Raw genomic sequence first — 20,307 nt, forward strand, 5'->3', positions numbered from 1 at the left:
CCTACTCCTGCTAAACTCTCGGCCCTGGTAATCAATCATTGGGGCTACAAAACGCATGCATTTAAATTGTCAGCAGCGCCGAATCGCTTCTGACAAATGAACCTGCTGGAAAGTTACTCACTCATTTGCCTCCTGCTGGGCCTTGGCTGCTCCTGTGGCCACTTCCGCTGCGGCGCTCGTGTCCAGTTCGTTGAAAGTGAAACTGATATTGTGGGGATCCTTAAACGGCTTCATGCTGCGCGGTAAACTGCGCTGCCGGAGGCTCAGGTTCAGAAACTGTAGATCGCCGGCGGTCAGAGGTTGCAGCGGCACTTGTGGTGGCGGTGGCTCTGCCCCGGGTAATCCAACATGGCCCGGAGTAATCCGACTCGCCGGTGGCGGTGGCAGGGGCGGCACAGGACGATGCTGCTTCTGCTTGGGCGGCAGAGCGGGCTTGGGCGCCTCCTCCTGCTCCGCTGGCAGTCCCTCCTCCTGCTCGATGATCTCCAGCACTTGGGCAGTGGCCTCAGGTTCGCTTCCGTAGAACTTGACCATGTTCTCGGTGGCTTCTGATGGACTGTAGTGCTTGCCCCGCACCACCAGGTCGCCCAAATGATCGGCATCGATGCCAAAGAGAAAGGGATCGTCCAGGACGGTGACCCGAGCGTTCCTCTGGGTCAGCTCGCTCTCCTGTTCACTTGCAGTGGCGGGGGCGGTGGCGGAGGCGGCAGCCTTGGTCGCCTTCTCCCCTCTGACATGGGCGCGCAGGGATCTCAGGAGCTTCTTGCTGCGACGCGGGGAGGAGGAGAGCGGAAAGAGGGGACGATTGCCCCGCGGCTGCACCGAGGGATCGCCCAGATCGATGCCGTCGTCCGCATCTTCGCCGGCATCTAATTGCCCATTGATAAGATCGCTGTCCAGGCCCATCGCCAGGGCCACGGTGTCGTAGTCGCGGTCCCGGGCATTGTCCTGCATTGTGCCGGGCTCCTGATTAGCCCCCGCCAGCCGCTGGGCCGCCGCCTTGCTATAGAGCTGTCGGTAATATTTCTGCTGGTCGCCGTACAAAAAGCAGACGCGCCACCATTGTTTGCATGCCAGCAAATTGGCGGTACGTGGCACCATCGCTGGCTCCATGTTGCCAGTGGCAGTGGCAGTGGCAGTGGCTGTGGGCTGGCCTCCTCCAGAAGCATCTCCTCCTGCTGCTGCTGCTGCTGGTGCTGCTGACAGGCTGCTCATGTTGCTTATTATTATTGTTCTCGACCCGTAATTATTTTTCAGTTCTCGTTGCCCCTCGTTGTTAGCAATGACATTCTGGTCTTGTAGCTGCTTTTTAGGCCGCTTTTGTTTTTTTGGCTTGCAAATTTCTATAGTAAATTGAGTTTTTATGCGGAATGTTAATTACTTGCTGGCAGATTTTTTGTTGCACTTTTCACTAACGATTTATTTGTGGTTCTTGGTTGGCATTCCATTGTGTAGTATAATCAAAAACTATCTGTTCTCTCGACTAAGTTAAGCGAGCAGCATTTCATTTAGACACAGATACAACCCAAGACAAAAGATCATCATTAAAAATGTGATACTAAATTATTATAAGCATTTAATAACTTGATTTTTGGGAGAATCGGTAAAACTATATTTAACGTCTTATGCTTTTGTATCTTTCAACATTTTCCATTGTTGTTGTGGGGTTTTGTTAAGCACTTAATTCGATACAGATAGAGATACAGATACAGCCCGAGGAAAATGCAACTTTCTCGATTGGAAATTGAAAATACGAGACAAAGGCCAGCACCGTGTTGATCGATTGCCTATAATTTACTTTCGAACAAGATGGAAAACGCGGCGGCATAAATTTAACACTTTCCCCAAACCGCACACGGAAGCTGCTGAAACCTAATCAAATTTGTGTAGACTCTGGAAATTGGCAGCTTGAACCCTTAATAGTGATTGGTTGTAAGCCAAATAGCGAAACGTACACGCTTACAGCGGCTAATGGCCAAGAGCCGAGAGCCGAGATGATGGCCAACACTATGGACATCAGGCATCTCTCGACAGCCATCAGGCATCGAGCCGATTAGACACGCCTCTAATAAAGACAGCAGACACGTAGTAAAGACAGGTAGGGCTGGAAGGTGGAAAATGTGGAAAACAGCGCTGCTAAGTGCGAGGCCACTGCATTTTCCGTGGCGGCGATGCCCTTGTCAGATAATAATAACTTCATCCCATCTTCATCTTCATCATCATCAGCATCAGCATCAGCCGCAGCTGCTTTACGTTTGAGGTTTGAGCTTTGAGTGCTGGCCAAATGCCTGGCCAGCAATTGCAGCTTAGCCTCATCTGCAGTCGTACGAACACGTACGAAATGGCCTCTGTGCGTCCCGTGTGTGTTCGACTACATCTATAGCCATATCTGCCAGTATCCAACTATCGGGTCTGGGTATCCGAGCATCTGGGCATCCCGGAGTGCATTAAGCTGCTTTTAGCTTAGTGCTCCCCGACTGAACGCCTTAATGGAGTCCACAAAAAGCGGCTCTCTGGGCGCGTATTTATGAGATCAATGCCAGCGAAAGGCTGTCAATCAAGAGCGGAGGCAATATTTATCAGATTACCAAGGCTTCGAGATCAAAGATCACAAGCAACGAAAGTCGCACGATGTAAAATGACGAAGTAATGTCAGTGCAGCAACGACAACTCTCTTAAGAGGTATATAGATAATACAAGATGTATTTCCCCACTGATTACACTGATTTCCGAAAAGGGGAAACATTTCCAATCTATAAAATGAATGTCCAATTACCGTTTTTTTCCCTCTGTGAAACCATCAGAAATTACAAGGGCAAACATTCCGAAGCTATGGCCAAAGAAGCAGCACACAGGATAAAGATGCAGCCACATAATTGAATTATAAACAAGAACAATCGCAATCATAACTGGCTTCCGGCTAGCACAGAAATGGAGGATGTTTTCCAGCCGCAACAAAGTCGCAAAGAGCCGCAGAGCCGCACGCGATCCCGGCCAGATATGCAGTTAGACAGCGGGTGTGATTAGAGCCCAATGAGTGGGTAAGTGGCTGCGGGAAACCAGTTCGGGTTCTCCGGATGGGAGAAGCGGCACTGGAGCATGATTCACATGTGCCACAAAACAGAGGCTCTGTGCGATTAAAACGCGATCACACAATAATCATAAAGCAAAAATGGAGTCCAATGCCCAAACAAAGACTTCCGGCGCTATATGGAGGCTCATGGAGGCCGCAGAAGATAGCAGGAGCTCGGAGATCAGGGGATCGGAGGTGCCACATGGAGGGGAGGGAAGGCAGGGGAGTGGACTCCATTGCTGCCGCGAGGCACCGTTAGTATTTATTGATGGCGGCTGTTCGACATGTGTAAGTGACGCCGTCGCTGCTTGTCGCGTAATTTATCCGATGCCAAATTGCCGGCGTTAATATCTGATAATGCCTGACCCAGTGGCCGAAGCTGATTGAAATCGGACTGCGATCGGCGGACGCTTGACGAGGACTGGGCCAATGGGGCGTATGCGCAATTTGCGTGATGCTTGATCGGAGCAAATACAGAAGTTTTCTGCCATTATTTGCAACTCTCCGTGCGACTGGCGGCTCTGTCATCAATCCCCAGCTGCAATTACCCAGTTGGCCAGTTGGATCTAAGCCTCTTTGCATACAGCGGCTTTATGCTGCCTTTTATTGCCACCCATTTGTCTTTGGACTTCAAGTTTTCATGGCCGGCGGCAGTGCGAGGCTGCGTGGAAAAATGGCAGACAGGCGCAATTAATTTTATGCCTGCTTATGCAGATCTTTTTCTCCGAGTGTAATTTACAGCAAATGCAGGTTAAAAAGTCAATTGCTTTGCCTTGGTTTACTTTACCGACCAGCCAGCACACAGATCCCCGCCTTAGCTCTTTCTAAACCTTTTGTGCTGCCCACTTTTCCACCGAAAAGGCTCTCTTTTATTTTTCGAGCTTCAAATTGTGTTATCAAGAGTCCCATTCAGAAGAGAAGAATCCAAATGCAACGTATCTATGGACTTATCACTGCCTACCTAAGTGGTTTAGAAAGCCGCAGACACCTGACAACTCATTCTGGCGGCGGCTGCAACTGTAAACCGTAGAATTTCATAATTTATTATGCAGTCGGATGACGATGGCAGCTGGCACATTTTCCGATATTAACATACGAAAGAACGCCAGAACGGCAGACAATATAAACAATGAGAAATATGCACTTAATAGCGGCTTCTTTCCGGTTCTGATGAGATGTCTCACTCGCTAATGGATTAACTTGTTTGTCTATTTTACGGCCCGGCTATAATTTAAGCCTCCGAAAGAGCCAAGCTCTGGCTCTGGCTCTGGGTCTGGGCTGGCCCGTAATAATTACACAGTTTAGGCCCGAAAGCCAAACTAGTTTTGGGCGAAAGCCCGCGATCTAATGAGCCATTGTCTGGGTCTCATATTTCACCAGGCCCGATAATAATCTCACGCCTGCCCAAAGCCTAATCGATGGAGCGGGGTGTTAAGTGCCTTTGTCTGCCCCGAAATTAATTGCCCCGCTCGCGAATGCCATTTGTCGCCGTTCAGAAATTCCTTCTCGATTTTTAATTGCGCTTACATAAAACATGATCGCAGCCAAGTCGACTGCCAATACGTGCAGAGAGAGAAAAGGTGATCTTAAATGGAGGGAAACTGGGTTTAAAATGTTGGTTAAGGGGATCCAGTGTTTCATTTGGATTCGGAAAACTCATTCTTTATCAAAACCATAAGTCAGAAGTATCCATAACTTGAGGATGGCAAGGAGCCTTGAGGGTATCGCTTATGATATTACCATATCTATATATTAACCACTGTACAAATGAACTCTTAAATTGCTTTGCTAACATTTCCCCTTCAAATTGAATCAATTTTTCCCACTGTGTAGATTTTCAGAGACACAATCTCTGCAGAGAGGCAAAGTGAAAACGAAAATCCAGCCAGTCACGCCTCCCAATCCCCAAGCAATGTGGGCGGCTGCCGCTCTAATCTGTGCCGCACTCGTGTTAAATGTCAAATGCAATCAAAAAAACGTCGTCGGTGGAAATGGCCTCGTCCCGGCCCCGGCCCGGCCCCGACCTGGCCGGCTAACGTTGCTCCATTTTCCGGGGAACCCGTTCTTATCGGCCTGGAAGATGGTTGGGAAACTAACGCGAGCTGACAGGATGACAGATCAAATTGGGTTTTGCATACACATATCGACGGAGCCGATATTTATTTACGACTTCCCGCCATAAATGCTCGCAACGCGGCCCAATTAATTGACGAACTGAAATTCGCTCGAATATGATGATGAATGGTCGCTAAATAGTTGGTTAATTGTGGTCCCAAATGGACGTGAGGCATGTGTAATATGCAAATGGTAAATGCTGGGACAAAAGACCGGGCTTGACATAACGAAGGTTGGGGTTTGTTGACCCCCCCAAAGAGACAGATCTTTGTTATGCTAACCGGGCCGAGTCGATAGCGGTATCTATTCCAAGCTGAGATTCTTTTTTTTCTGAAACGAATCTGTGTTTTAATCTTGCTCTGGCAATTGTATTTTGGGCTGCGTGCCGAGGAAACTGGGCAACAAATTAACACGCCAGTTAGTTGGTCGTTAGTTAGAGTCGTCGATTGGGGTTAAGCAGCCGTAGCAGCCTGGCAGCTGGCCCAAAGTGAGGGAGAAAGTCGCTGCAGTCGAGCCATAATTGAGCCAACTAGTTGCCGCAACTTGGCCATAAACAACAGTTTTATTTCAAACCGCCGCTGGCAGGCAGCCACCAACCACCAAGCACCAACCATCAAACGCCGCTACATAATTATGAAGAATTTCTTAATAAAGCCCGGACTCGAAGCCAGCCGCAGTGCGAAAATTGATTTAGTTCGCGGCGAATTGCAGGGTTCCAGTATCGCCTGAGCTTTAAATTTAAATTGGCATGTCGGGCAATTAGAAATCACAGATAAATTCAAATCCAAATCCCACACGCGGTCCGCCAGTTGGCCAAGTCAAATGTCGCTTGTCAATAAGGTGTTTTTCTGCTGCAAAACCCATGTCCGAAGCCCACACACGCCAAGTCAATTGCTAACAAGCCATTGTTGACACATTGCAGGCCATGTAAGTCGATTTCATTACGCTCCTGTGGGTGGCCCTGGATCGGCGGCTATATAGTCTCTGCCTTATATACATACATAGGTATATCTCTGGGACAACTAATTGGATCTCGTCGGCGGAGAAAGCCGCAGTTCGGCGATCTCATTGCGCGGTAATCAAATTATTTTCGGGCTCTGCAAAGTGTTTCGGTGTTTTTATGGCTAGACAAGTCATGTTTTATGTAGTGGAGCAGGTCGTAAGCCTATTTGGTTATGACTTCATTCCGGGGCAATGCTGCGATGCTGTGGCAGGTTGGTGAAAGTGCGCGGCGAGTGGCGATTAAGCCGAACGCATCTAAATAAATCAGTCAGAGCACTTCAGTTGACGCGTAATGTGCAGGGGCTTAGGAGATTGGATGGATTGGATGAATTTCTACCAAGTTCGTTGCCCAAGTCTTTCGTTGACCCCACTGCTGGAATTCGAAACGCCAAAAACTAGATGTTTTGAAAGAGAAGCCTGAGGATAATTGTCACAACAAAGTCATGAGTCTCGCTTATTATACCAGAAACCTATCAAGCCTAGAAGAATTCTTAGTTTTTATAGCCGTTGTGGTTCTATTTTATACCTCCTCTTTTATCTGTAATTCAGATAGCTTTATTCGAACTTAAAGAACACAATTTTATAGATTCGTGAACATAAAGATTCTAGAGAACATTTTAACTTAATTAATTAAGAGAATAAATCTTTAGTTTTTCTACATTTTTTTTCTGATTTTAGAAGATAGAAAATTAAATATTCTACTACAAGTTACTACAGTTACTTGAAATGTAGGAATATTCTTGATTTCTGGAGTCTAATCAGATACGGGTATTTTTCTTTCCGTGTGCCTACACACCTTGGTAACCGATTCTCCCATAAAAATATTGGGTTAGGGCAGCCGAGCCGACGCCTGTGCCTCGCATATCAAGTCCGTCTCGTATTTCATTCGATTTTTAATGCTGCTTTATTGTGTTTTGCGCCTGAATCTGACTCTGACTCTGACTCTGTATCTGTATCTGTATCTGGGAATGCGTAAGTTTCGAGTATCCGCGTTGACAAGCCTCTGAGAGCCCGGATTATATCGCACCTTTTGGCAACTTGGTTTATTGAATGCTCTTGGCATAATTGAACTATGTAAATTCACTTGGCCAGCTGAAGGGGCACGGCACCCTTGCGGATTTGCCGGTTTACTGGCTGCACTTCACTTGTCGTTGCACAATTTTTTTGCGAATTCTCTCCAAATCAGTTAGCAGCTTCGTGCACTTTGATCCGCGAACTGGTAGGAAAACGGTAAATGACAGATCTGGCGCAAGATAACATGGACCGAATCCGAATCCGAATGCAAAACCGAAACCGAGCACATCGATCGATCGATCGATCGATCTCGGGGAACAACCGAAGCAACGGACTTTCGACGATAGAGAGCGCGTGCGCAACAGGTGCCGACTGATCTCAACTAGTGCTGGCAAGACATTGGAACATTTGGATATTATTTTCAAAACATCGATTTCTTTTGCTTTATCGATGTTTTCAACGTCTAGATTACAATTTTACACGTTTACATATACATGGGGTAAAGTTGTCATGTAGGAAGTAAAGTATATTAACATATTAACAGATCTGCAACATGTTCGATGCAACACGATCGGAAATAAGTTGGCAGCCGATAAGTATGCTAAGCTTTTAGAAAACTACATTTACACCAAGCAAAAGTTGCAGCTTTTGGGCATGTTCATACATAGCATGTATAAATAACGAAGTGTACTTCTATATTTATGCCGAGGAAAATATACATAGTGCATACTTTTAGGTAAAGTCACGCAAACTTAAAATTCCTCTGGTAAAAAATATTTTTTTTTAATTCCACTAGAAACAAATTTGAGCCTTCATTAAACCAAATTATTATTTTAAATTTACTAAATAGAATAGAATGTTACTGGTTTTGAAAAGTACTGACAGATTCGCCCAAGTAGATTTGTGTACTCAAGAATTCTAATTATTATTATTATTATTACATATAAACTAGAATTAAAGTAGAACATCATAATTGAATTTTAAAGAAACTAAAGGAAATATGTTATTTCTGATATATTTTTATATAGTTCATTTATATTATCTAAAGATTAGAGAAACAACAAATTTTGAATAGGAAATATATAATACTATTAATAATATAATATTGATATTTAAGCATTACTCATCGAATATTGTTGTTTTGTAAATATTTTAAATTTAACTAATTTAATGTTAAATTCTGTCAAGAAAAGCCCCCGATCACATGACTTAAATTGGTGCTCCGATTCAGGTCCATAATAAGCTCTTTCTCTTTCAACTTTTCGAGTCTTTACATTATTATTACAAATGTTTTTTACCTCAAGCCCCTGATATGTCCATTTTCTTTTTATTTAACTCAAAATTGAGTTCAACCCTATATAATTCCGCCGCTCTGCAATCGTTAAGATAAATGGATGTGTTTCCCATTCCCATTCACGCACTTGACTCACAAAAAGTGGTAATAAAACGCGACAAGAAGCGCGAATGTCAACCAGGTGAGGGGTTCAAGGTTAATCTACCTTCGACCATGTTAGTTGGTCACCGTGCGAGTGGGTCCAGGAGATCATTAGGGCTCAATGCGGTCTATGGGCTAATTAGCAGCGGAAATGCACTCTAGACTTGGGATGTGTGATTTATGGTGTCTATAGACTGAACCGTGTGAAGACCCCGAGGCGCCGACCCCAAAGACTTACCCACCATTGCACAGATCTTCTTTGGATGGGAGCTGAACACTTGGCTTACCTGGAACGAAGAGAGAAGATAGAAGGCGATTAGTTAAAACCTAAAAAAGGGCCAAAATGAATATGTTCCAGGAGCTAGAGCTAAGACTGCGACTGCTCCTGGCGTTGACGCTATCTCAAAATCAATTTGGCTAATTGCAAGCATAATGGCCTCGTTTGCCGCCACATTTCGTCAGACGCCCCCGAATGGGAACATGAAAAGAGCAGCCCTCAGAGGGGCAGACAACTCCTTGACACGCCAACTCTGGGCAGGATATGCGGGGCGTTTATTAGTGAAATAAAATAACCCCCAAAGTGTCATCAAATCAATGCAAACTAGCAGGAATCGAAGTCGGCACCGAAACTTTTCCGCCTGCTCCAAGTTTTCCGACATTTGCGCGCCATTAGGCCGGACGGCGGGGGCAGGCTGTCCTGGCAAATGGGCAATTTCGTTGGCCCATAAAGGGCCGTGGTAATGGGAAAAGTTAGCGCCACATCCGGGGCACAGGTGTGTCCCCGGACAAGGAAATAGTTCTCCACACCCTCCCTTCTCCCTGGCTAATAGATTTCTGAATCAATAGACGACCTCCCCAGGGCGAATTTCGTCCCGTATTTTCACATCGAATTTGGACTGGGCACTGTGTGTGCTCCGAGAAGAGACAGACTCAGACATACTGGGTGCTCTCGATAATGGAGACCACGTCCTCGGCCAGGTCGCAGAGCTGCGAGTAGGTCTGCATGTAGAGTGCATCCTTGTAGGGCTTCCGGGAGCGCAGCTTCTTAAGCAGATACAGAGTCAAATTCTCGTGGCGAAGCTTTCGCATCCAGGGCTTCGGCTCCGGGTCTTCAGCAACGTCGACTCCATTTTTCTCCTTCAGATCTCGCTGCGCTGCCTGATAGCGGGTCATCTCCGACCTGAGGGCACTCAGCTCCATCGAGGCCATCAATTCCTCCCACTCCTGGATGCCGTTACCAATGCAACCCCGCACGTAGATGAATCTGGAGCGGTCCCGCTCCTCGTTATGATCAAAGGGATCCGGACGTCTGGTGTCTGCGCCCGGCTTCATCGCCTCTTGGATCGAGATGAACTTTGCGAATTGGATCCGCCTCTGAATGGCCTCAGGGTGCCGCAGGATCGCCCCATGGATCGTCTCCAGTCGCAGGTCCCAGGCGGGCTCCCGAGGCTTCTTCACCTCGTGGTACAGCGCCTTAAGGGCCTCCAGGTCGTCGAACCTCTGGCAATGGTAGCTCGGGTTCTCGGCGTTGAACACCTCGCGTTCGTCGAAGATGCGCTCGTAGGGACACAGCACCTCGTGCGGCTTCAGCAGAGGCACCAGCGAGGCTTGGTGCTGTGCCAAGTCTTTGGTAATCCGCTGCTTGGCCTTGTCCATCACGAAGTTCAACTGACGTTGCAGCTTGGCCGTGTATTCCGGCGGCGGGACGCACCTACCCGTCAGCCGGATCACGATGTGGCTACGCGAGGAGCCCAGGATGTGGGGGTAGACGCGCAGCTCCAAACGCAGCTTGACCAGCGCGCAGCCCCGCGGCCGGAAGAGGGCGCGGCAGACGAACTTCTCGCCGGGGAAGACGACGAACATGGAGCGCGACATGAGAAAGTATTCCAGATGCACCCCCGAGCCCTTGGCTCCGCGCCGAAGGGGGTCGTAGGGGATCCACTGGCAGGTGATTATATGGCAGCCCACGTTCTCCAAGACCAGCACCTCCCGAACCACGTTCTCGTACGGGTGGCATTCGAAGTAGGTGTGCCCCACCTCAGGCGTAGAGCATCGGATGCCTGCATAGAACATTATCCCATTGATCCTAGCGGCGGGACGTTTCTGGAGCTCCGCGTCCGGATCTAGATTTCGATCCAAGTTAGACGTAGCATCCACGACCTGACCCCCCTCGTCTTCCTCCTGCTCGGACCCACCTACAGTGGTGTCGCTTATAGATACCATAGACTCGGCGGAAACTCGCTCGATTTGCTTAAGGTTTGTGGAAGTTTCATTGAGCTTTTCTTGCCAACCCGCTCCCACCACCTCCAGGCTGTCGACTTCCGGATAGAACTGCAGGACGCGCTTGATGTCTTCGTCCTGCTGCTCTATCCGGTCGTCCAGCACCTTGGACTGGAGCCACTGGGTCCGGTTCTCGGGCGCCTGCAGGGTCCGTCCCATGATCTCGCCCTTGGTGGCATTCGTCAACCCACTGACCTCGACTTCCACCTCCCCAAACCGTTCGGCACGCGGCAGAGTCTCCTGGATCTCTGGCAGACACTTCCACTCCTGCTCAACGCAGACGGGATGCGCTGGCAGGACGGCTGGCTGCTTACTAGCCAGGACCGTGGGATTCATGCGGCCGGCCATGTCCAGCAGTCGCTCCACGGTGCCCCGGTCCCGTTGCGCCACCGTGGTGGGCAGATTGATGAGCATCTCGTCGGGCCGGCGACCCACCTGGCGGGCGATCTTTGCTTGGACAGCGGCACGATTCTGGAGGGTGTCGTACCAGCGCTTAAGGCGGGGGTCCATGCTCAGCGACTCCTTCAAGGCGTCGTGCACCGAGCACTCCGACTCAGAGATTTGGCAAATGCCGCGCATCTGGTCGAACATATCGGAAACGATGTTGGTGAACACCTTCCTGGTATCCGCCCGTGTGACTTCCTTTAGGTTGTGGTGCATCTGGAAGTGCACTTGGGTGGATAAGGATTTGCTCTGCAAATCGTTCATTTCCGGTTCCAAAAGCTTAGAATCCACCGAGGCCACGTTGGACTCCCACCGTGGTCGGTTGCGCGAGGAAAGCGACACTTGCGGTTGTGGATATTGCGTGATGCTATCCATTTTTTTTCTGTAAGTTTCCTTTACTTTATATTATTATTTTAGTTTTTATTGTTTTTCTGTGTGTTTTCTCTGTGTGGCGACAACTAGATCTTGGCTGTGCTCTCGATCACCGACACAATATCCTCAGCCGCCTGGCACAGCACGGGAGCCGTGGATGTACTTGTGTCCCCGGAAGAACTGTATCATGTCCACCTGGAGGCAGCTTTACTCCATTACCTTTTCACAAGGCGGTTCCCAAAACTTCAGCACTTGAGTGCCCTTGTCTCCTTGAAGCAACTATTCCAATACTGGAGATCCCTACCACTTGGCAGAGCAGCTTCTGCTGAAGAGCTTGCCGTTGGTCCATGCTGCTCCTGCTCTTTGTTGTCGTTGCGATCAAACAGGACGGCTCCACTGGAATCCTCGTAAAGACATCGCTCGGAATGATCTCGGAGAAATTCCTCTATTAGATAGTTGGCCAGGCCATCTGGGTGAACGCTGCCATCGGAGGAGTCTCCCTTGACCAGAAAATTCGTCTTGCTTTCACACCTACCGAAGATATGCCTTTTTAGGGTGTCAGATTCCCATGTATTTTGGACGAATGTTTCAATGTCAGATTATTTTTGTCATTAGACAGTTTTTTTTTTATTCTGACTAATAAGTCTAACTAGAGGGGCATTACTTTAATAATTATAGGATACTCATTTCCGAAAAATACAATTTTGATGAAAGACATAAGTTGACCGCATTTTTAAAATTGTCTCTGCTTTACAGTCCAGCTTTTTCTTAAAGGTTTTATAGATTTATATCGATAGGAAAAAAGTTCGATATGATAAGTCAATAAAAATATTCTAAAAATGTCAATATTTAATATTTTTCCGGATAATATATCGAAAAAAAATTGTATGGTTTATATCGCACCTATGCATATTGCAACACTAAATATAAATTTTATGTTTTACGTAAAATATCAAAATCAATCTATTATTATCAGCCGTTGTTATAGACAAAGCTTCTTTTTACAAGGAATTAGAATCCTTCATTAAGGGTTTTAGCACCACTTGAGCTACATATAAATTATATATATATTATTTTGGGGAGCACCAATAACTTGTAAAGTAACAATGTAACAAGTAACTTCAGGCTATAATTTATTGGATGCATTAAGGTATGCCCATTGTTATTGGGTTTTGTTATCTCGCCTAGGAAGAAAATTACTGAACTCCATAAAACCGAAAAAAAAACCTAAGTAGATCAAAAATCCCATTACTTTGCATCACGCCAATAAGTCTTTCTAAATTTAGGACAGAATTCAGGATCCTTGGGCCATATTTCTGAAATGATCCTTTAACGAAAAATGTACTAGGGGTGAGCTCAAGTCTTTTTCCTACTAAGCTAGCTCGACTTCCGTGCTCTCGATGACGGACACTATATCCTCGGCCATGTTGCACAGATGCGAGTAGGTCTGTATGTAGAGGGAGTCCCGGAAGTACTTGGAGCGATACAGTTTACGCATGACCGCCCCCCGTATCTTGTCGGCGTCCAGCTCCTCTTCTTCTAGGATCTCCCTTAGTTTCTCCTGGTCGATGGGTACAATGGGACGTGGCTGTCGGGACATGCGGCGACTACCATCCTCGTCGTCCTCCTCATCCTCCTGATCGGAAACCGTCAGCAAGCTCTGGTAGTAGCGCTGCAACTCCGGCTTGAAGAAAGAGTCCTCCACGTTGAACATGAGCTCCTCCCACTCGACGATCCCGTTGCAGATCACTCCTCGCACATAGATAAACCGGGAGCGATTCTTTTGCTCCTCGCGCTCCAGTGAGGTGTCAAGGGAGGAGCCTGCAAGCATCAGGGGTGCTATCAGCTTATTGAACTCGGCGAAGAGCTGCTCCCTCTCGCGCAGGGCTTCCACGCGCAGGATGTAGCCCCTGATAGTGGACAGGCGCAGATCCCAGGGGTTCTCGCGCGGCTTTTTCAAGCGCTTATGCAGGGACCGCAACACCTCAAGGTCATCGAAGCGGTCGCAATTGTAGCCCGGGTTCAGGGCGTTAAAGGTTTCCCGATCGTCCAGAACGCGAGGGTATGGAAAGCAGGTGGGCGGCGGCACCACCAGGGGAGCTAGGGCGCCAAGGTGAGTGGTCAGGTTGTCCATGGCCACCGCGTCCGACTTGCAGATGCAGGCGCACTGGCACTCCAGCAGCTTGGCCATGTAGTCCGCCGGAGGAGTGCAGCGTCCGTGGAGCCGCACCAGCAGCGATGGGCTGCAGAAGATGCGTGGCTCCACCTGCAGCAGCCAAAGCTCCACGGCCATGGCCACCTTCCGCGGCTGGTAGAGCACCACTATGCTCCGGCTCTGGCCTTGCACAAGCCGGAAGCCATCCACGTCGAAGTAGAACTCGTTGTCCCGGGCCAGCAGCAGGGATGCCCGGTTGTAGAAGTACGTGCTCTGCTTCCAGTGGAAGGAAAGCGTCTGCAGGCCGATGTTAGTGAGCTCCAACACCCGCTTAATGCGACGACGGAAGGGATCGCAGGAGAACCGCGTCACGATCTCATAGCAAGCGCGGACTCCGCCACCGGCTTCCCCCGGCACATAGTCCACACCGTTCACGCGCAGACCCACCTCCGGAACTGGCGCCGGTGTCTCGGCCTCTGTGGATTCATCCTCAGTGCCACCTACAGACTCGGAGACGTACTCCTCGGAGCAGAACAGACTGTCGGTGTTGGTCACCGTGTGCAGGGAGTCCGACTGCAGCAGGACCGTCGGAGCGAAGGTGGGTTTCAGCTTGTCCACTCCCACACCCGTCACCTGCAAGGCGGCCAGGTCAGGAAAGAACTCCACCACGTTCTCGATGGCGCCGAAGTTCTGCTCGAGCCGCTGGTCCAGGAACTCGGACTGCAGCCAGCCAGTTGGTGGCTTCTCCTTAAGAGCCTCCTTGCCCAGCAGCTCCTGCTTGCTCGCCTCCGGCAGACCAATGATCTCCACCTGCTTGTAGCCCACCTGTTCTGCGTGCGGGGGCGTCACCTCCGGACCGACAATGAACTGGCAAGTGCACGGATCCTGGCGGTCAGGCAGCTTAACCACTGGCGCCACCGCCAACTCCTGCAGGCGTTCGGGATCCATGCGGCCCGCGTAGTCCAGAACCGTCTTCACCGTCTGCTCGTCGCGGTGGTCGAGCGTGGAGCGGCGGTTGAAGAGCACCTCGCTGGCCAGCTTCCCCGTCTCCCGCTGCACGCGCTCCTGCATCTTCTTGCGCTGCTTTAGCACTTCCTTCCAATACCGCAGCCGCTTGTCCACATGGGCCTCTCCCTCCGGCTGCCGCGGCCAAGGCATCTCGGCCACGTGACAGGAAGAGGAGGTCTCGGGGAAGTCGCCTCGCTGCTCCATGAAGATCTCTTTTAAGATGTCCTCCACAAGGCGGTCACTGTACTTGGCCTGTGGAGCTTCCGACTGCTGCGACATCAGCAAAGTCTTCTCATCCGTGGAAGTCTGCGAGATCAGGTTGGAGAGCCTGGAGACGTTCCTGCCGGTGCTCACATTTCTACCGCTTCTCAGGGACAGTTTTATTGCAGTCCCCAAGTCCAAGTCGAGCTCCCTGGCATCCTCCTCATCATCTTCCTCCTCGTGGTGTCTCATTCTGTTTGGGGAGTTTTGTATTGTTTAATTCAAATGTGACAAAAATATACATAGGATATTCACGAAGGTGTTACTCCGACTTTGGATGAAATTCGGTTTTGAAAAGGTGACTCAATCTCCGCCAAGCCAACTAAGCTTGAAAAATGCAATATATATATTTTATATTTTTGAGATTCCTAGTACAAGTTGTTCCGATTCCTCTGAAACCATCCCTAGTTTAGTAGAGACTCCTCTTAAATCCCATACAGACCAAGTCGTTTCTGTACAAATCGCAATACCCATTCGGACCTGGTTTGCTTATTTATTTTTAATTGCAGCTCACTGTAAAGAAATATATGTATGAACCTGAGAGATAAGAGTTCCAGCTGTTATCTTCATTTGGAAAAGTCTGAAAAACATTGAAAATTTCTGTCCGCCGTCGGCATTTGGATCAGCGGTGACTTGTGCTCTCGATCACGGACACGATATCCTCGGCGGCGTCACAGAGCATGTTGTAGGTGTGCATGTAGATGGAGTCCTTCAAGTACTTGCTGGCCTTCACTTTTTTCGCGACATTGTCTACGGTGTACAGATCCTGCTCTAGACTCAAGAAATGCTGGAGCTGCACGGTCGCCCTTGGTGTATTCTGCTTTTCTTGCTCCTCCTGCTTATGACCCCGTTGGCGCAGCAGCTCCAGTCTGAAAAACTGATCGTCCAGACCGTGGGCCATCTTCTCCCACTCGTCGATGGAACTGCAAATGATGCCGCGCACGTAGATGAAGCAGGCTCGGTCCCGCTCCGGGTTGTGCTCCAACTGGATGAGGGCCTCGCACCTGTTGCACTTCATCGGCTCAAGAAGGTCAAGCAGCTGGTTGTGCAGCTTCTCCCGCAGGAATCGGGCCTCCTGGCGACTGATGGAGCGGCGCAGACTCTCGATGCTTAGGTCCCAGGGCCGGTCGCGTGGCTTCTTGGCCAGCGCGTAGAGATCCTTGAGAGCCTCCAGGTCGGCGTACCGATCGCAGCGGTAGGAGGGGTTCTGGGCGTTGAAAACTTCGCGCTCGTCAAGAGATCTCTCGTAGGGACACAGCACCGGTGGGTTCTCGATGATGGGTGCCAGTCTGGCCTGCATTTTGAGGAGACTGTGGGCCTGGAGGGTTTGCTGCTTCTCCCCCGGCACCTGCCGGTGCATCTCCAGCCGCCGCACGTAGGGAGCTGGCATGTTACACTGGCCCTGGAGGATCACCATTATGCGCCGGGTGCCGCAGACGGGCGACTTGACGAGGCACAGGCTCCAGCGCTGCGTGATCAGGCCCACTAGCTGCGGATGAAAGAGAGCCCGAATCTGGCGGCGTTCCTTTGGTTCCAAGATGAACTCGCAGCGGTCGAAGACCAGCTCGCCGTCCATGGGCTGGCGGTCGGTCCGGAAGCGGTTCCTGCTCGCCCAATAGACGTGCAAAAGTTTCTGACTAAGGTTCTGTAGGTTTTTAGGAAGAATGTCGCATAAGCTTTGGGGCGAAGTCTGAGCAAAGAGCACGTTGAGTTATGGCATACGTTTCATTACCTGTATTTCCACCAGTGTCTTGACCACCCGCTGGTGAGGCTCACACTCAAGCAGAAGGTGGATACCCTTCTTGTTCGTCCCCTTCATATCCCGGTAGTCGTAGAGACATCCGTTAACCATCACCCCATCGACATTTTGAGGCTCCTCCATATCGCTGGCCTCTACTTTCCCTTTGCCTTCATCATCATCCAGAACCAGAATTTCCTCCCCCAAGCCACGGAGCATCTGGTCAATATCTGTGTCCGACTCCTCCTCATCTTCCTGGGTGGAATCATCGGAGATGGAAGCCATATGGTCTATGCCGAGCTTGCGTATAGGATTCGTATGGGCCTGCGTCACCATCTGGACGATCTGCAGGTTGTCCAAATCTGGGGCGAACTCGAGCACGCTTTGGATGGACTGCTTCTTGGACTGGATGCGCTGGCCAAGGACCTCAGAGCGCTGGAACTGGCTTTCGGTGCCGAAGGCAGTAGCGGCAGTCAGCTCCTCTTGGGTGACCTGCGGCAGGCCGACGAACTCCACCGGCTGGATTTGTGGCCTGGCCGCATACAGTTCACGAATCTCACGGCAAGACTCGGGATCGCAGCGCGGCTTCAGCGAGTCCAGAACGGCGTCCCCGCGAACCAGCGCCTGCGGACGCGACCGGTCAGCCGTGTCGAGGACACGCAGGATCATCCGCTTGCTGGCCTCGTCGATGGTCGTCGGGCGGTTGAACAGAACGTCCTCGGGACGTTTCCCGGTCTCCCGCTGGATGCGCTGCTGCAGTCTGCGGCGCTGCTCCAGCACACGGTTCCAGGCCCGCAGGCGCGGGTCCATGGCCAGATCCTCGGCAGCTATTCCCCGCGTGCAGCTTCCATGAACGGACTGTTCTACCGAGCTTATCGATGCATTCAAGTGGACGGAATCCTTGTAAAGCACCTGTGCCAGGATATCATTTAAGGTCTCATTGGCCGCCCCCACCGCCCCCTCTCCGCAGTTTTCCAGAAAATTCTCAGTCGTAGTCTCGCCATCCGGCGCCATCTTCATTAGCACCGAGACCTTCGTGTGCCTCATCTTTAAAGATTTTTGTTCAGTTGCGGAGCCCACGGGGAATAGTATATTTCTGTGATATAGACGTGGTTAGCTGACATGTATATGACTGCAAGGCAAGCTTAGTTTGCATATACATATAGTACAATATATAATATAAGAAGCTAACAAGGAATCAGTAATTGAGCCTATTTCAGCATACATTTTCATGGCAGACCTAAGGAGACTCGAGAGAAAATTCAGCGGATATCCAAGGCCAGGTAAATTGCAATTTATGGGACTAGCTGTTGTGCTAATTTGCTAACAATACCCACCAAACGCCGCCCAACAGCCAGGAGGAAATTGGTCGTGTGACAAGTCATCGTAATTTGGATACTCCCTGTGCTCCCCACTGCTCCTAGCCCGGCCAAGACTCAATGACATTGACGTGCCGCCTTCACACAATTCACACAAAATACGTTGCTGTTGTTGATGTCGATGTTGCCATTGTGACTGGCACCGCGCCTCCAAAGAGAAAGGAATCGCCGGGGCTGTCGTATGTCAACTTACCTGAAACGGAGAGGAGAGGGGAAAATATTAAATTGATTTATACACGAGTCATGTGCAAAATTAACAAGAAAGCGACTGCGAACTATTCCTTATTTATGGACGGTTCAAAGGCTCATTAATTATGTCATCTGCGGTTTGGCAGGAGTTCGGATCGAGGAGTTGCTTTCATGTGGCCAAGGGTTGGGGCCTTCAGGGGAGGAAGTAAAACAAGGTTCGCATCCCAGAAACAAACTTTTCACCCAACAAAAGGGCGAAACAAAGCCATATCAATTACCCTGGCAACCGACCGAGCCGAGGTATAAAGTAATTTGGCCCAAACCGCTGCGGGAACGGAACGGGTCCTGGCCAAGAACAAAGGTTAACTAACCGCAGGAAGGGAAGCCGAGTAGGTAGTTGGATAGTTGGACGGGGAATGTGACTGGGACTGTGAGAAGGAGACGGGAGAAAGGAAAAGGTCTGGGAGTGGGATGTGCGGAAATGCACTGCATTGTTGGCTGTTTCAATACTCATCATTATTACGGCGACTGGAAGCCCTGGAGTGCATGTGCTCCGTCTACGTGACGGCGAAATGCAATCAACATATTGTAATTCAGAAATGCATATTGAGAACGTGCAAAAGATACACCACAATGCAATGGGAGACGAGTCTCTTGCTGCTGCTGCTGCTGCTGCTGCTCTTAACGGTCCGGCAGACGAAAACAAAACGAAGCCAGCCCGGGAGACATTGTTGCCACCGCATCAAGTGCAGCCAGCAAAAAATCCGGCAGCGTTTGCATTTTGATTTCCCATTTCGCATGCACTCAAGCAACGCATTTATTATTTACCAGCCAGCCAGCAACAGGCGACTGCGACTCAATACAGCAGACTCATGCTGCAGTTGTCAACGGCTGCCACGGAGAACCTGCGTCCTGCTCCCCATCCCCCTCTTGCTTCAGCCGCATGTTGCATACCACTTGGTGTTGACAGTGAGACAACAGCAGCAGCAGCAGCAGCAGCAGCAGCAACATCAGCAACATCAGCGACTCCAGACGCAGACGCCAACTGGTGGCGCTCGTTGAGTGAAGTCAGATAGACGGACGGACTGGTTGAGGGACGGATAGTGGGACAAATAAACCCGTAGAGTCTGTTTGCGCACTATCAATGCAAAAATGCTGATGGATGGCGATGTGGAGTCGCTGGTGTGATGCATGCCATGTTGCATCCATGTAAAGACATGCTACATATAGCATAAATGTTGGACACTTTACAAAGAGAATTATCCCCTGCTGGAACTTATTTCCACTATTTTTGCTTTTAAAACTTCAAGTATTATTATTTAAATTAAGTTGCAGTTTAGTATATATCAATTATTAGGTATTTAGTTCGACTTTTAAAATATCCAATAGTAGTTTCGATAATACGATCGTACAGTTCCCTCTCCCTCTAAGTGCAAGCAATCCTTAAGCAACAATTTAATTAATAAATACAAGATTTTTATTCTTTAAATGATTACTAGAATTGAATATTTTTTGTTATGGATTTTGTAGTTTGACAAGAATATTCGCTAGTTGTTCTTCTCGAAATGAATTTAATTATTCATGTATTATTTATTGGTTTCTTAGTGCAAATAAAATAAAAAGAAATCAGTTAAATTTTTACACTTTCATATGTAAATATAAATAGAGAATTGTTTGTAGGATGTATGACAGTGTTTTGAGTGACAAGATAATTATAAATCAGAAACCCTTTTTGAATTTTATTTTCACTAGATTATATAATCAATATAATATAATAGATAATATAATATTAAGAAAAAGACCAACAGCAATAACTCATAATATAAATATTAATAATAGTAT

The 20,307-nt window shown here is 48.9% G+C and overlaps 4 protein-coding genes across 7 annotated transcripts in view; all 4 read right to left on the bottom strand.

The window, feature by feature from the left end:
• pk (prickle) overlaps positions 1-20,307 on the bottom strand; it is a 63,874-nt gene that overhangs the window by 17,977 nt on the left and 25,590 nt on the right. Inside the window, exons 1-2 of one of the 4 annotated variants that reach the window (XM_086838111.1) lie at positions 7,218-7,588; positions 122-1,343 (exon numbers count right to left, since the gene is read on the bottom strand). The exons of 1 other annotated variant lie outside the window; for it this stretch is intronic. In XM_086838111.1, the coding sequence (XP_086694237.1) occupies positions 122-1,215 (1,094 nt within the window). In that variant the 5' untranslated portion in view covers positions 1,216-1,343; positions 7,218-7,588. Of the gene's footprint in view, positions 1-121; positions 1,432-7,217; positions 7,589-20,307 lie in introns of those variants that run through there. 2 more of the 4 variants (XM_086838112.1, XM_086838110.1) reach the window with 2 other exon arrangements.
• Positions 9,169-12,334, bottom strand: LOC110189660 (uncharacterized; the record flags this gene model as incomplete). The annotated part of the gene is made up of 3 exons (XM_086838498.1): positions 9,169-11,756; positions 11,849-11,915; positions 11,988-12,334. Coding segments are annotated over 3 exons (2,601 nt in total), but the record flags the coding sequence as incomplete, so codon positions are not given.
• On the bottom strand, positions 12,851-15,474 carry LOC110189659 (uncharacterized). The gene has a single exon (XM_020959804.2). The coding sequence runs from the start codon at positions 15,349-15,351 to the stop codon at positions 13,108-13,110; it is 2,244 nt and encodes a 747-aa protein (XP_020815463.2). The 5' UTR covers positions 15,352-15,474; the 3' UTR covers positions 12,851-13,107.
• Positions 15,609-18,038, bottom strand: LOC110189661 (uncharacterized). The gene is made up of 2 exons (XM_020959806.2): positions 16,892-18,038; positions 15,609-16,804 (listed from the first exon to the last, which is right to left on the bottom strand). Exons 1-2 carry the CDS (start codon positions 17,942-17,944, stop codon positions 15,782-15,784), a joined length of 2,076 nt encoding a protein of 691 aa, XP_020815465.2. The 5' UTR covers positions 17,945-18,038; the 3' UTR covers positions 15,609-15,781.

The sequence above is a fragment of the Drosophila serrata genome, unplaced genomic scaffold (genome assembly GCF_035046125.1).
Source record: "Drosophila serrata isolate PLE 108 unplaced genomic scaffold, ASM3504612v1 contig_347, whole genome shotgun sequence".
NCBI classification, from domain to species: Eukaryota; Metazoa; Arthropoda; class Insecta; order Diptera; family Drosophilidae; genus Drosophila; species Drosophila serrata.